The sequence below is a fragment of the Penaeus vannamei genome, chromosome 9, assembly GCF_042767895.1.
Source record: "Penaeus vannamei isolate JL-2024 chromosome 9, ASM4276789v1, whole genome shotgun sequence".
NCBI lineage: Eukaryota > Metazoa > Arthropoda > Malacostraca > Decapoda > Penaeidae > Penaeus > Penaeus vannamei.
Window position 1 is genome coordinate 9023948 of NC_091557.1, and position 17500 is coordinate 9041447.

The 17500-nt window shown below is 40.5% G+C and overlaps 1 protein-coding gene across 2 annotated transcripts in view; it reads right to left on the minus strand.

Moving 5' to 3' along the window:
- Nucleotides 1–3364: 3364 nt before the first annotated feature.
- Nucleotides 3365–17500, minus strand: part of LOC113826632 (succinate-semialdehyde dehydrogenase, mitochondrial) — a 17860-nt gene continuing 3724 nt past the window's right edge. For both annotated transcript variants that reach the window (XM_070125252.1, XM_070125251.1), the window contains exons 2-10: nt 16248–16404; nt 14356–14486; nt 12111–12281; nt 8906–9022; nt 8354–8497; nt 5737–5880; nt 5075–5233; nt 4402–4624; nt 3365–3868 (exon numbers count right to left, since the gene is read on the minus strand). In XM_070125252.1, coding sequence (XP_069981353.1) covers nt 3666–3868; nt 4402–4624; nt 5075–5233; nt 5737–5880; nt 8354–8497; nt 8906–9022; nt 12111–12281; nt 14356–14486; nt 16248–16395 — 1440 coding nt within the window. In that variant the 5' untranslated portion in view covers nt 16396–16404 and the 3' untranslated portion in view covers nt 3365–3665. The remainder of the gene's footprint in view (nt 3869–4401; nt 4625–5074; nt 5234–5736; nt 5881–8353; nt 8498–8905; nt 9023–12110; nt 12282–14355; nt 14487–16247; nt 16405–17500) is intronic.

A 17500-nucleotide genomic window follows, 5' to 3' on the forward strand; every position in this document is an offset into this window, starting at 1 on the left:
ATAAGCATAATATTGAAAGTATATAAAGTGAAGAATTTTTAGGTGAAATATTGCAAAGACGCTAGCTTATTTTTATCAGTAGATTAGTGTTGTGGTTTACATGAACATGCGACTTCCGAGAAAAAAGAGGGAAAAAAATATATGTAGAATGCTGTGAACAATATTTTGATTTGTATTTTACTGCAGGAAAAAGGGATCTGAAAAAAATATATATAAAAGAATGGAAATATAAACACTAAAACACGCACACACAAATGAAATGAAATTCTGCCAAAAGTAGAAATGAAATATAAGTTGTGACATATCATCTCAGTCAAGGTGTCCCCATTAGATGAAATAAGAAAAAAAGGAGTCCTCATTAGATAGAAAAAAAAAAAAAAAAATGCTGTTTTCATTTTGCCTGATAAGGACACCTTCATGGGTTGAGATGCAGATTATATGCTGATAAGTTGGGTGAGGGGCTCAGTGGAAAAGAGTATAATAGTATATAGTCACAAATAGGCACATTTGCATCTGATTTATTCTTAGTAGAGCCTATGCACACGCACATGCACACACATAAGCAGACACATGTATGCACACGTGCACACACACATGCACAAACTCACATGCACAAACTCACATACACAAACTCACATACACACACACATACACACACACATACACACACACACACACACACACACACACACACACACACACACACACACCTGTACACACACACACACACACACACACCTGTACACACACACACACACACACACACACACACACACACACACACACACACACACACACACCTGTACACACACACACACACCTACACTCATACACACCTCTACACACACACACCTGTACACACACACACCTGTACACACACACACCTGTACACACACACACACACACACACACCTGTACACACACACACCTGTACACGCACACACACACACACACACACACACACACACACACACACACACACACACACACACACACACACACACAAACACAAACACAAACACACACACACACACACCTGTACACACACACACACACACACACACCTGTACACACACGCACACACACACACACACACCTGTACACACACACACACACACACACACACACACACACACACACACACACACACACACACACACACACACACACACACACACACACACACACACACACACACACCTGTACACACACACACACACACACACACACACACACACACACACACACACACACACACACACACACACACACACACACACACACACACCTGTACACACACCTGTACACACACCTGTACACACACACACACACACACACAGATACATGTACACACACACACACACACACACACACACACACACACACACACACACACACACACACACACACACACACACACACACACCTGTACACACACACACCTATACACACACACACCTGTACACACACACACCTGTACACACACACACCTGCACACACACACCTGCACACACACACACCTGTACACACACACACAAACACACACACGCAAACACACATACACAAACACACATACACAAACACACATACACAAACACACATACACACACACACACACACACACACACACACACACACACACACACACACACACACACATACACACACACACACCTGCAGATAGGCTCACACACACAGTCACACACCTGAACACATGCACACACACACGCACACGCATGCGCACACACCCATGCACACACACACGTACATTTATGTTTTTTTTAATATATATTTTAGTTATCTATTTACTTATTTATTATTATATTGTAGAGATCTATGGCCTCACACATTGCTTGAACTTATTATATGGAGAAGAATAAAAATTATTTCAATATATTTTCTAAAAGTATGTAAGTATTTAGACTCCCAGTGATAATTGTTGTAATTATTTAAACTGGTCATTTAATATTCATCTTGTTCAACTTATATTTGACGGTTGGCAAAAGTCTTTTTTTTTTTTTGCTGTTTATTTGTGGATCTCCAAAGTAATAAGAGAGAGATAAGGTCAGGGTCTATTGGGGAAACGGCATGGGGTGAGGGTATGTTTATCCTGGTTTGATTTTCTAGACTCGGAAAAGAGAAAAAAGGTTTGATACGCCAAAAAATTAAAAATAGATTACCTTGATGAGAAGTGTACCAAGAAAAAAAAACAAAAAAAACATGTAGTAATTCTTTGCGTCCAAGAAGAATTACTAATTTTTTTAACGTGAAACAGTGTTCTCGTATTTGTAAAGTGTTCACAAACTTCATCGTATTTTTATTATTGATATAATTATTTTTAGATGATCTGATCTTTGACTTTATCAGTGGATATACAATAAGTCATAAAGGATGGATTTTTTCACTTAAGATAATGAACATTTGATAAACTGTTTTAATACTTTTTTTTTTAAAGCACAATAGTAAGTTAGCTGTTTAGTGACAGGAAGTTGAATGCATAGATCATACTGTAGGCAAGGTAGCTAGTCCTGTTTAAACATCTTCCTTTATAAAATGTTTCAACATTTTTGTCTTGTTTATTTTAATCAGATCTTTGGATATGACAAAAAAAGAGAAGAAAAACAATGATCAGCTGTTTTAATCATCACAAGAAAAAAAAAAAAGAAATTTTGTTGATTCACATTGCTAATAATTATCATTGGTCATATTTTTTAAGGGATTTACATCTTGATATAGGGCAATTGAGTTCATATAAAAAAAATCTTTTACCTGGAATTATGTATAATGAACACCTTTTCTTTTTGTTCCAAAGGATCTAATTGTACTCCTGAAAGCATAAAGCTAATGTATTTTGTGATTGCATCCATATTTTACCAATGTTAGACAGCTAATGGATAATAAATTATGAAACAAGATGATAATAAATACATTTGCCTTTGTGCCATGACAGTATATTGACATATGCTTCATACAAGTAAAACTAACACAGTACAAATGTGTTACAGCCACAATTGTTACCTGTCATATTTCTATCATTTTTGCAATAATAAGATTTTATAAATTTTGCATTGTTTTTTACCCTGTTTTAGTAATTGTAGATGAAGCAACGGCTGTTTGTTGCAAAAAAAGTATAACATCCATGTCCTGAGTAAAATCTCAGACTTCATGTGTCTTTTTGTTTGTTTTCATTTTGATAGCAAGAGTGGGGGAAAACTGAAAATGTAGTTTCAAATGGCTTATATACATGGAAATAATGAAAATTACCTTTGATTTTACTGAATAGCATATTTAAAAATATTGATTTTTCGCAACTGTTTTGTCCTTTTTTATCAAGCTGGTTTTGAAAAGGTAAAAAAATGATGTGATATTTTGATTTTTATTGTAGTTAGCTCCATGCATTACCTATATCGGGAACATAACTTCATATTGATGCTAGGTGTAATTTGCAGATTAATGAATGTGTTATAGATAAAGGCAACACCTTTATTTTAGAAAGGGGAGAGCGAAAAGAAAGAGGGGGGAGAAGAGACAAGAGAGGAGAAAAGAGAGAAAATAGGAGAGGAGAGACTAAAGAGAATGGAAACAGGTAAGCAAATATTCTTGAAAAGGAAAAAAAGGCATAAGGAGAAATAGACAGAGAAGGCAGAGAGACAAAGAAAGCGAGTTTAGACCCCGAAGCAGATGTACTTGATGTGCGAGTAGTCGTCAAGGCCGTGCAGGGAGCCCTCCTTGCCCAGACCAGACTGCTTGACGCCACCGAAGGGCGCCTCGCATGTGGACACCATCGGCTCGTTCACGCCCACCATGCCCACCTCCAGCGCCTCAGCTACGCGCCATGCCTGACCCACGTCGCCCGTGTAGAAGTATCCTGTGGGCGGGGAAGTTGGGGTTAGGGAGAGAGGGGTTGGGCTTGCATGGGCGCAGGCACACGGGTGGATTTGCTGGTATACTTGGGGTTTATGTAAATGTAAGCATTTGACTACCACTTCCATGGATGCACGTGATACATACAAGCACACACACACAAACGCGCACACGCGCACACACACAAACGCGCACATGCACACACACACACACACACACACACACACACACACACACACACACACACACACACACACACACACACACACACACACACACACAAACACACACACACACACACACACACACACACACACACACACACACACACACACACACACACACACACACACACACACACACACACACACACACAACCAAGGGCGCGCGCGTGCGCGTACCGCACACGCACCTACTTACCTCTCCCTCAAAACACCACTTTATATACAACACACACACTTACACAAAGTAAAAATAAGTAAATAAATAAAGTGAAATACAAATAACACCATTTCCAATCCAAATCGCAAGCCCTACCAGCCAAGCCCATAGCGGTCCCGTTGGCAAGCCGGACGACCTCTTCCTCCTCGCGGAATTTCAAGATGGCGGCCACGGGTCCAAAGATCTCCTCCTTGGCCACCGGCATATCGAGGGTGATGCCCGTGAGGAGGGTTGGAGGGTAGAACAGTCCTCCTCCAGGTTTTCCTCCTCGAACCACCTTTGCACCAGCTGCGATAGACTCGTCGATCATCTTGACCAGCTGGGAGACGAAAGAGGAGGGTTTGAGGGTACAGGGATATATATTTTTTATTTATTTATTTTTTATCTTCGTTATTTTCTGAGTTTTAAATTGGTGGTAATTTATAATTATAGATATTTATCGCCATTATGATAATGTATGGAAATTAGAGGATGATTTGGCGGAGAAATATATATAAAAAATTCAGGAGTTTCCGATATAGAAAAATGAAAATTACGGTGACAACTAAGAAATAACTTCAGTAACAATGATCTGACAGTATAATATATTGCAAAAGTTTTTCAATATACTTGAAAGCATTACTTATCAATCTAATTAATAAAGAAAATCGTAAAAAACAGAAATAAAAAACAAACTCGCTAATATTTCACATAGAAGTTCAAATATCCTACACCAAGTAAGTCATCCATTTTCTATTTAATTTAATTTTTATTCGATTAACATAATTACCCGATCGAATTGTCGCTGATTGATAACTGGTCCGTGGTTGACGCCATTTTCTAGACCGTGTCCGGACTTCAGCTCCGCGTCCATGGCTTCGGCGATTTGCTTTACGAATTCGTCATGCACAGATTCATGCACGAATATGCGGTTGGCTGCGACGCATGTCTGGTCGTGAAGGGGTGGAAGGAAAGGTGATTTTGTTTGCTGGTGATTTAATAGAGTTTAATATAATTTTAATATAATAATAATTTAATAGTTTAAGCGGATAAAGGCATGATGGATACGAACGCTGGGCCATGAGATAGGGACAGAGAAAGAAAGGATTTTGTTTTCTTTTTTAGGAATCAAATCAAACATGAAACAGAATAACTGAAAGAAAATAGACAAAAAATACCCCACAGAAGATCCCCTCCTCCTCTGCCCACTCAAAGAAAGAAAGACAGAAAAAGAAAATATTGAAGAACTAAATACATACTCCCTCCTATGTCGAAAAGGTACGAAGGAGAACGAATATCTTCACAATACATGAAATATTCCTTCTAATTCATACCTTTTCTTCATTTGTCACAATGGATACGGTTCATTCTTCCCTCCTAAATGAAAGAGAACGAAATAAAAGGAAAAGATGAATAAATAAACAAATAAATAAATCATTCTTTCCTCCTTACCTGTCCAGCATTTCGGAACTTGGCCGCCAACGCCCCTTTCACAGCTTTTCCGACATCGGCGCTGGGAAAGACGATAAATGGCGCGTCTCCTCCTAATTCTAAGGATAACTTCTTGATAGTCGTGCCACAGCGCTGGTAGATCCACTGCAAAAAGATTAGAGTTAATATTGAGAGTCGAGACCCGACCCGATGAATATTCGTGTATACAGACATGCATTAACAGACATAAATGCATATCTGTCTATCAGATGTGTATTAATAGCATCTATCTATACGGTAGATATGCATGTCTAGATTGATAGATATACATTTCTTTATATGTATATGCATGTCGGTATGATATATAATATAGGAATTACATATAAACAGAAATAAATACATAACCATCACCGTATACATGCGAATCTACCGGATAGACAGATAGATAAATGTATATCTTTCAAACAGACAGACAAATATGCATTTATTTCTTTATCTATGCATGTCCGTATATATGAATATTCGCTGGGACGGGCCTCGCACAATTTTAACAGGCCCGTAAAAGTATCGAACATAAGATAAATAATCTGGGCTCAGGAGACGAAAGATGATAGTCTAATTTTATGTAATGGAATCTGATTTATTCAATGGCAGTCTGACTTTTATGTAATGATTTATAGATTCATTCTGTTTTCATTCCTTGCAAGTCCACAGTGGCTTAAAGAAATACTAATATTACCTAGCCCAGTAAATCGTCTAAAAAAAGAATATATATATATGCATGCATATCTTTCAATAAATTCAGACATCAACAATGAACCAAGGTATAAAAAAAAAAAAAAAAAAAAAAAAAAAAAAAAAAAATCGGTCTTTACTTATACAGTCGGTACTCTTCAAATCTTAAAATCTATTCAAATCTCAAAATCAACATGTACCCTTTAGTTCTCAAAATCAAAATCAATCTTTGGCTCAAATATCAGTCATCATATAAACTCTTTCAATATTTCAAACTCAAGTAGACACAACGAGCAAAAAAAGTAAGTTTCCCCGAGCCACATGCTCATCCAAAACCGACGAGGCGAAACAACAGCACGGCATAAGAGGCGAGATTCAGCGAGAACCAGGTGCAGACGAAACACCTGCGCAGAAGAACACGCTAATTTCAGGAACAACCTCATAAGTTTTAAGAAAAAAAACCTACTCGGTAAGTACCTTGGCCATCCAGAAATGAAGTACAGATATCTGCGCAGATGAAAAGTTGTCGGTTTTTAAATTATTATTATAAGTTAATTACCTAAGAAAAAGTCCGCCAAAACACTACCTAGGACAAACGATATGCAAGGGCTCGCCAGGACAACACGCTGTCGCCTTTTGTGTTTGTGTGTGTGTTTATTTCATTTATTAAACTTTTTGTAACGGTCCCCCTACGACAGTGGATCAGTGACCTGAGATGTGACCTGATATGAAAAAGATAAAGGGAAATATATTAATTCCTGTATATAAGTAAAACACCAGAATTCAGCATTATATATCCCACCCACCCCCAGTTTACATTTTCCTTTGATTTTATTTACAATAGACGTGCTCTATGACTATCTAGAATTGTAACGAATATAAGATTCCACAGTAATGCCCCAAACAACCTGTTCAACACTTGCAAATTATTTTTTTTAAGGAGAACTGATGACTGGGTCTTCTTGTGTATATTTGCTAATTAATTTCAGTAAATACCCACGTGAACACATCTTTGCTTACTAGTAATTACATTAATGTTCGCTCACAAACACTAAACAAACCTTTACACGCATACACTGCTCACGCCACATACAGTATACGTACACGGACGCATACACATACACGCACGAGCAGATATACACGAACGCACACACATACACGCAAATGTACAGGAACGCGCACACATAGATGTACGCACACGCACGCATGCGCACGAATACACATACACGTACACATTTGGGTACACTCACGCACACAACACGCACATATACATCTACACATACACGCACATGCAGCCATAACACACATATTCACAAACACACACACACACACACACACACACACACACACACACACACACATACACGTACACGCACATGAACTCTTCTAAATCATCTTGATCAGTGTTTTTTCTTTCTTTTCCTTATTCACCTCCGTTATTATATTTCACTTGTATGCCAATTGCCTTGACCTTAGTCGGACCACGCATGGAAGGAAGAGAGAAAGAAAAAAAGAGTAACAATTAGGATAAATGAAACTTGGCGAAACGACCCGTAGAGTTTTCGGATAGCTTCACTCTCCTGTGGGCTGACGTCTCTAACGCCCTCTGAGACCCCGCCCATTCAGACCACGCCCACTGACACCCCACCGGCAGAGACACCACTCACTGATACTCACGCCCACAGCGACCCACGCCCACTGAGATCCCGCTCACCGAAGACGCCGCCCATTCATACCACCCCCACTGAGATCCCACCCACAGCGACCCAGCCCACAGATACCCACGCCCACAGAGACTCCACCCACTCAAACCACGCCAATAGCATTCCCGCCCACTCAAACCACGCCCACAGAGTCTCCACCCACTCAAACCGCCCGCCCACTGCCACCCACGCCCACTCACCCGCCCCACCGCCGTCGACCCGGTGAAGGAGAGAGCCTGGACCTTCGGCGAGTCACAGAGGGCGGCTCCCACGGACTGGACGCGACTCCTGGAGCACGGAAGGACATTCAGCGCTCCTGCAGGGACGCCGGCCTCTTCGCATACCTGGGCAGAGGGCGCGTCGTGTTATCCTTGTTATTATCCTGTCTTATTATCCTTGTTATCGTCATTCTTATGGCCATTCAATTTTCATTTCTATTTTTCTTGCTACTACTGTTTTTTTCATTATCATTATTATTTGTAGTAGTAGCTGTAGTATCATTATTATTATCATCATATATTACTATTGTTATTATAATTATCATCATACATTACTATTGTTATTATTATTATTATCATTATCATTATTATTATTATTATCATTATCATTATTGTCATTATCATTATCGTCATCTATTACTATCATTATCATTATTATCATTTACTACTATTATCATCACTATCATCACTTATTCCCATTATCACTATCCTTATTCTTTATCCTCTCCCTCCCTTCGTCTTCCCTCCTCTTACCTTGGCGAAAGCGAGGGCGGTGAGGGGCGTGTCCTCCGCGGGCTTGAGGACGCAGGTGCAGCCAGCGGCAAGGGCGGCGGCGACCTTCCTCCCGATCATGCCGATGGGGAAATTCCACTGCGGCGCCGATAGATAGGGAGATAAGATAGATAAGGAGATGGATTGGGTAGGGAGAGGGATTGGGAGGGAGAGGGAGAGAGATTGGGAGGGAGAGGGATTGGGAGAGAGATTGGGAGGGAGAGGGAGAGAGATTGGGAGGGAGAGGGAGAGAGATTGGGAGGGAGAGGGATTGGGAGGGAGAGGGAGAGAGATTGGGAGGGACAAGGAGAGAGATTGGGAGGGAGAGGGAGAGAGATTGGGAGGGAGAGGGATTGGGAGGGAGAGGGAGAGAGATTGGGAGGGAGAGGGAGAGAGATTGGGAGGGAGAGGGAGAGAGATTGGGAGGGAGAGGGTTGAGAGATTGGGAGGGAGAGGGATTAGGAGGGAGAGGGATTGGGAGGGAGAGAGACTGGGAAAGAGAGGGAGAGGGAGAGAGATTGGGTGGGAGAGGGAGAGAGATTGGGTGGGAGAGGGAGAGAGATTGGGTGGGAGAGGGATTGGGAGGGAGCGCGAGAGGGAGAGAGATTGGGAGGGAGAGGGAGAGAGATTGGGAGGGAGAGGGATTGGGAGGGAGAGGGATTGGGAGGGAAGTAGGTAGGTAGAGGGACAGATAAATACGTTGACAGGTAGATTGGTGGATTCGTTCATTTATTCATGCACACACACACACACACACACACACACACACACACACACACACACACATACACACACACACGCACACAATCTGTACATCTAGGGAGACCGATGACTAGGGAAAGAAAGACAGACAGGCAGACAAACATAAATAGACGGACAGAAGTTTATTATCCAAAAATACACAAATAAAGAATAAAAAATACGAATGAACTAGAGGCACTCAGAGAGCGCATACCTCCGCCAAGGCAATAAGGCCACTGAAGCAATAAAGAAGAAACTCACACGAATTACATTATAATCGCCTCTTTCTCCAATGCACTGGTGACGTCCGTAAAAATACCCTCCTTGACGAAGATAATAAAGGAAATAATAAGGCAACAGGGGTAACTGATGCAATCCTTAAAAAAATAAGTAAAAAATCCTGGATCCAGAGCGTGATCCGATAGCTAATGGCATCTAAATTCGGCTAAGACACAACTCTGGTAAAAAATTCATAAAAATCTGTTCATGACTTTTCGAGTTATGCTAACCAGCCGACTAACCAACCAACAAACTAACTAACTAACCAACGCTATCATAAAACGTAAAAACTTTGGCGGAGGCAATGAATGCTATTTCAGGTCTATAACAAAACATTCACAAAAAAGTGAAAATACGAAGCTAGAAGTATCAAATACATCCAACGTAAAAACTACAGATCCCTGGATAATAAAAAAATAAATGTTGGTTTATGCAATAGTTTAGTGTTCGGGAAACTGAAAATATTTACTAAAAATATTCACCAATTCGCAAATAATATTCGCTGTAAATATTTGCTGAAAATATTCACAAATAGATATTCACTAATAATATTCACAAATAATATTCACGAAGAATATTCGCTCTGTAGACCAAAAGAAGGGAAAAAATATTGAGATAAATGACATTTTAGTATTATGAACTCAAATTAACATCAATAATAAACGCACAAAGGATGACATCAATATATCTATCCTTGCATTCTAATACAATTTCACAGACGATTCATATCTTTGATATCTATAACATGCGCACAAACAGACCTAAGCAAATCCATAAACAAAGAATTAAAAAGAAAAAAAAGAAAAGGAAAAAAATATATATATACATATATTTATATATACATACATACATATATATATATATATATATATATATATATATATATATATATATATATATATATATATATATATATATATGTATATGAATGTGTATATATAAACTGCCGAATTTTACACTTTTACGAATATTTTGCTCTGGGCCTGAAGTTGCATTCATTTATTTGGATTTCTGAATCTTCATATGAAAAAGAATAGACAGCCAGGCAGGTACATCAATTTCATTAACAAACATAAAAAACAGGGAAAATTCATTAATAAACATCAACAAAAACAACAACAAAATACAGTCAGATTCATTAATAAACAACAACAACAAACACAAAATTAATTAATAAACAACAAAAAACACAAATTCATTGATAAACAACAAAAACAGACAAATTAATTAATATACAACAAGAACGACAAAAACAACAAAACGGCAAGTTCATTAATAAACATCAACAAAAACAACAAAAACAGGCAAAATTCATTAATAAACAAAACAAAAACAGGCTAAATACATCAATAAACAACAAAAACAACAACCAAACAGTCAAACTCACTAATAATCAACAACAACAACAACAAAAAACGCCCCCCCCCAAAAAAAAAACACGTACGGGCGTGATGAGAGCAGCGACGCCCCCTCAAACTAAAACAACAACAATACAGTCAAACTCATTAATAAACAACAACAAAAACAAGAACAACGAAATACAGTCAAACTCATTAATAAACAACAACAACAACAAAAAACGCCCCCCAAAAAACCCACGTACGGGCGTGATGAGAGCAGCGACGCCCCCTCAAACTAAAACAACAACAACAATACAGTCAAACTCATTAATAAACAACAACAAAAACAAGAACAACGAAATACAGTCAAACTCATTAATAAACAACAACAAAAACAAGAACAACAAAATACAGTCAAACTCATTAATAAACAACAACAAAAACAAAAAACCGCCCCCCAAAAAACCCACGTACGGGCGTGATGAGAGCAGCGACGCCCCCTCAAAAAAACTAAAACAACAACGACAGCAACAACAATACAGTCAAACTCATTAATAAACAACAACAAAAACAAGAACAACAAAATACAGGCAGATTCATTAATAAACAACAACAACAAAAAACCGCCCCCCCAAAACCCACGTACGGGCGTGATGAGAGCAGCGACGCCCCCTCAAACTAAAACAACAACAACAACGACAGCAACAACAATACAGTCAAACTCATTAATAAACAACAACAAAAACAAGGACAACAAAATACAGGCAGATTCATCAATAAACAACAACAACAAAAACAAAAAACGCCACCCCAAAAAACCCACGTACGGGCGTGATGAGAGCAGCGACGCCCACTGGCTGCCTGACGGTCACCAAGCGCTTGGAGGGGGCGGGGCTTGGGATGGTCTCGCCGTACTGCCTTCGACCCTCCTCGGCGAACCACTCGAAGAAGGAGGCTGCGAACCCGACCTCCCCCGCGGCCTCGCCCTTGGGTTTACCCTGGGGGAGGAGGGGAGGGGAGGTGTGAGAGGGAGGAGGTGGATAAGAGAAGGATGGGGATAAAGAGAAAGAGAGAAAGAAAAATAGAGAGTGAAAAAGGAGTAGAAAATGAAGCCGACCTCCCCCGAGTGTCGCCCTTGGGTTTACCCTGGGGGAGGAGGGGAGGGGAGGTGTGAAAGGGAGGAGGTGGATAAAGGAGTATAAAAGAAGGATGGAGAGAAGGAGAAAGAGAGAAAGAGAAATAGAGAACGAAAAAGGAGTAAAAAATAAAGCCGACCTCCCCGGGTGTCGCCCTTGGGTTTACCCTGGGGGAGGAGGGGAGGGGAGGTGTGAGAGGGAGGAGGTGGATAAGAGAAGGATGGGGATAAAGAGAAAGAGAGAAAGAGAAACAGAGAGTGAAAAAGGAGTAGAAAATGAAGCCGACCTCCCCCGCGGCCTCGCCCTTGGGTTTACCCTGGGGGAGGAGGGGAGGGAAGGTTTGAGAGGGAGTCATTGGATAAAGGAGTATAAAGGAAGGATGGAGAGAAAGAGAAAGAGATAAAGAGAAATAGAGAGTGAAAAAGGAGTATAAAATGAAGCCGGCCTCCCCCGAGTGTCGCCCTTGGGTTTACCATGGGGGAGGAAGGGAGGGGAGGTGTGAGGGAGTAGGTGGATGAAGCAGGATAAAAGAAGAATGAAGAGAGAGAAAGAGATAAAGAGAAATAGAGAGTGAAAAAGGAGTAGAAAATGAAGCCGACCACCCCGGGTCTCATCCTTGGACTTACACTGGGGGAAGAGGGAAGGTTTGAGAGGGAGTAGGTGGATAAAGGAAGGAGAGGAAGGCAGGTGGAGAGGGAGTAGTTGGATAAAGGTGGATAATCGACGGAAGGAGATATTTTGAGAACGAAAAGGTAGAAAATGATGCCGAACTCCCCCAGGTCTCGCCCCCTGGACTTACCCTGGGGGAGGAGGGGAGGGAGTCGTTAGATAGAGGTGGGTAAAAGAAGGATGGAGAGAAAGAGAAATGGAGAAAGGGAAACAGAGAACGAAAAAAAAAAAAAAAGATTCCGACCTCGCCCTTGGGTTTACCCTGGGGGAGGAGGGAAGGGAGGGTTGAGAGGGAGGAGGTGGATAAGGGTGGATAAAAGAAGGAAAGAGAGAAAGAGGAAGAGATAAAGAGAAATAGAGAACGAAAAAAGAGTAGAAAATGATGCCGATCAGTTGGATAAAGGAAGCAAAAAGAGGAGGTGGAAAGGGATTATTTGGATAAAAGAAGGAAAGAAAGGAAGAAGATTGAAGGGAAATAATAAAATGAGAAAACAAAAAGAGAGAGAAAAAGAAAACAGAGGGAATTGATTATAAGAAAGAGAGAGAGAGAGAGAGAGAGAGAGAGAGAGAGAGAGAGAGAGAGAGAGAGAGAGAGAGAGAGAGAGAGAGAGAGAGAGAAATAAAGAACGAAAAGGGACACGAAAAAGAGAGATTAAAATGAGGCCGAATTCCCCCGTGGTCTCATCATTGGCCTTACCCTGGGGGGGGGGCAACATAAAGAAAATGGAAAAGGATAAAGATAAAAAAAACTAGACATTTTTAGTGTAAAGGAGAAAAGAAAAGAAAAGATGGAAGAGACTGATTATTAGGAAAAGGAAAAATAATGAAAAGAGAGAAAGAAAAAAACAGGAAAGAGAGAACATTTCAGAATAACTTTATGGGATTAGTTTGAAAAATAAAGAAAAATGAAGAAAAAACGAGAAGAGGAAACGAAAACGCGAAGAAAATTTTAAAATCTAAAAATTCAAGAATGAAAAATAGATTAGGTAAGAAGAAAGATATATAAGGAATTAGAATTAAGTAAAAGTTGACTAAAAAGAAATATTCATAGCATGAACCACTTAAGAATGCCCGGAAGAAGGTAGGGATGTTGATAGATAGAAATATAGATCGGTATATAAATAGATATATAGAAAAACAAACAAACACAGGCAGATATAAAATATACACCGACAACGAGAAACAAAAAACAGAGAAAAACAGAAATTAAAAAAAAGAGAAAAGTAAATATTCCTCCATAGAAAATAAGATATCCCTCCGTGTTTACATTCTCCCTGGTGAGGATGGTGGCGATGGCGTCTTTGTTGTTGTTGAGGCCGTCCCTGATTCGAAGCAAGATGGCGGCGCGTTCTTTGGGGCTCGTGAGTCGCCAAGTCTTGAAGGCTTCGGAGGCCGCGTCTGGGGCGGAATTGAGAGTTAAATTTTAAGATGCTTAACTGGTATTCATTTATGTATGTATGTATATATTAATTCTTTGGTCTATGTTTTTGTATGTAGGGTTTAGTGTATATTCTTTTGGGTGCCTGAGGCGTCAACTTTTGAAGGCTTCCGAGACTCGTCTTGGGAGGAATTGAGTTTCTTTAATGCTAATTTGGTATTAATTTACGTACATATTTTATAGTTTTTTTTTTTCAAGTATATGTTTTATTATAGAGGTTTTAGTATATAGTTCCTAGGGGGTATGCGAGAAGGCCTCCGACACTGAAGCTAGGGAGAATTTTTTATTTTAATGGTTATTTGATATTAATAAATATTTTTGTGTTTTAGTGTCTGTTTTAATATATATGGTTTAGTATATAGTTCTTATGTTTTATTTACTAATCATTTATAAATTTTTAGTTTTTTATAGTATATGTTTAGTATATAGTTCTGTTGAATGCTTCTATAGACCTCGTTTTGTGGGAAAATAGTATCTTTATTTATATTTCTTTTTATTATAGATAGATAGCTTCTGTATTTATGTTATAAAGGATTTATGTGGTTTTATGTATTTTTTCATCCTATTATTTCTTATTTTCACTCTGGTCTATCCTTTATCATTTAACAACGCCCGGAGCGAAATATGTATGTGAAAATGTTATATATATATATATATATATATATATATATATATATATATATATATATATATATATACATATTGTCCTTTATTATTTCCAGTGCTTGGTTCATCTTTTATCATTTTTTGTAATCATTTGGAGGCAGTAATTATTATTATTATCTTTATTATCTTCATTATTCTTATTATTACTATTTTGTTGGTGTTGATATTATTGATATAATTATCATAATGATAATAATGACTATTACTATTATCATAATCATCATTATCACTATTATTATTTAAATTATTGCCATTGTCGCTATTACAGTCATTATCATCACTGATATCATCTAAAATTGCATAATCATTTCCTATTAAACCTTTTATCTCTATTGCAATAGGCATTTTCTTAAATCTTTAAACCTATTTCATTTAAACATCGATATCGTTATCATTATCATTATTATTACCATTACCATCATCATCCCCTTCATCTCCATCATCATCATGACCACCATCACCATCATCATCATCATCCCCATCCCCATCATCATCATCATCATGACCACCATCACCATCATCATCATCATCCCCATCCCCATCATCATCATCATCCCCATCCCCATCATCATCATCATGACCACCATCACCTTCATCATCATCATCCCCATCCCCATCATCATCATCATGACCACCATCACCGTCCCCATCCCCATCCCCATCATCATGACCACCATCATCATCCCCATCATCATCATCATGACCACCATCCCCATCATCACCACCATCCCCATCATCATCACCATCACCATCCCCATCCCCATCATCATCATCATCCCCATCCCCATCATCATCATCATGACCACCATCACCATCATCATCATCATCCCCATCCCCATCATCATCATCATGACCACCATCACCATCATCATCATCATCCCCATCCCCATCATCATCATCATCATGACCACCATCACCATCATCATCATCATCCCCATTACCATCACCATCACCACCATTCCCATCATCATCATCCCCATCCTCATCATCACCATCATCCCCATAACCACCATCACCATCCCCATCACCATCACCATCACCATTAATCCACTCACCCACAGCCGCCGCGACGTCCTCGGGGGTGCAGTCGGCCACCCGGGCGATTTCGGCTCCGTTGGCGGGGTCGTAGACGGGGAAGGTGCCGCCCCCGCCCGCCCTCCAGCTGCCCGATATGTAGGCTAATGTGGGCGTGGCTTGGCTCATGGTGCTTGGCTGGTGGGAGAAGGAGGGGGAGGGGAGGGGTGGGAGGGAAGGGGTGGGGAGAAGGAGGGAAGGGTGGGAAGGGGAGGGAAGGAGAGGGAAGGGTGGGGGGAGAGGAGGGAAGGAGAGGGAAGGGTGGGGGGAAGGAGGGAAGGGGAGGGGGAGGGATGGGAGGGGTGGGGAGAGGAGGGAAGGAGGAGAAGGGAAGGGGAGGGGAAAGGAGGGAAGGAGGGGAAGGAAGTGGAGGGCATGGGTGGGAGGGTGTAGTGTGGGTGGGGAGGAGGGGAAGGGAAGAGGAAGGGAACGAAAGGTAGGGGAGAAGGAGGGAAGGACGGGGAGGGAAGGGGAGGGAGAAGGAGGGAAGGGGAGGGGAGAGGAGGAAATGAGGGGAAGAAAGTGGAGGGGAGAGGAGGAAAGGAGGGGAAGAAAGTGGAGGGGATGGGTGGGGAGAGAGCGGGGAAAGGAAGTGGAGGGGAAAAGGGGAAGGGGAGGGGAGAGGTAGGGAGAGGAGGAAGGAGGTTGGGTGGGAAGGAGAGACGGATAAGAGGGAGGGAAGAAAGGAAAGAAACATGCGTAAGTATTATTTTATGTATCTTTACATATATTTTCTCACACACATATGGAAAAAAAAACATCTAAACATATGCCATTCCGTCTACATCTATATATCTAAATATACACACATACACGCACATTTATGTAAGTAGAAGGGAGTTGGACATTTTTGACCCCCCTCCCCCTTGGGTACCCCCTTACCGCCTTCCGTACGAGCATGACCTGCCGTAACAGGAAGTAGGCCTATCGACTTCCGGAAGTGATTACCATAACCGAAGTCATAACCGGAAATCAATAACCGCAACTAATGAGGGAGAACACGCCCCTTTTCAGTTTCCTTTTTCTCGTTTTAGAGGGGAAGGGGGGCAGCACCCTTCAGTAAGGGAAATAAGTCGACAAATCCATCCTTACGCGACACGAACTCACGAAAGGGAGAGAGAGAGAGAGAGAGAGAGTGAGAGTGAGAGTGAGAGTGAGAGTGAGAGTGAGAGTGAGAGTGAGAGTGAGAGTGAGAGTGAGAGTGAGAGTGAGAGAGAGAGAGAGAGAGAGAGAG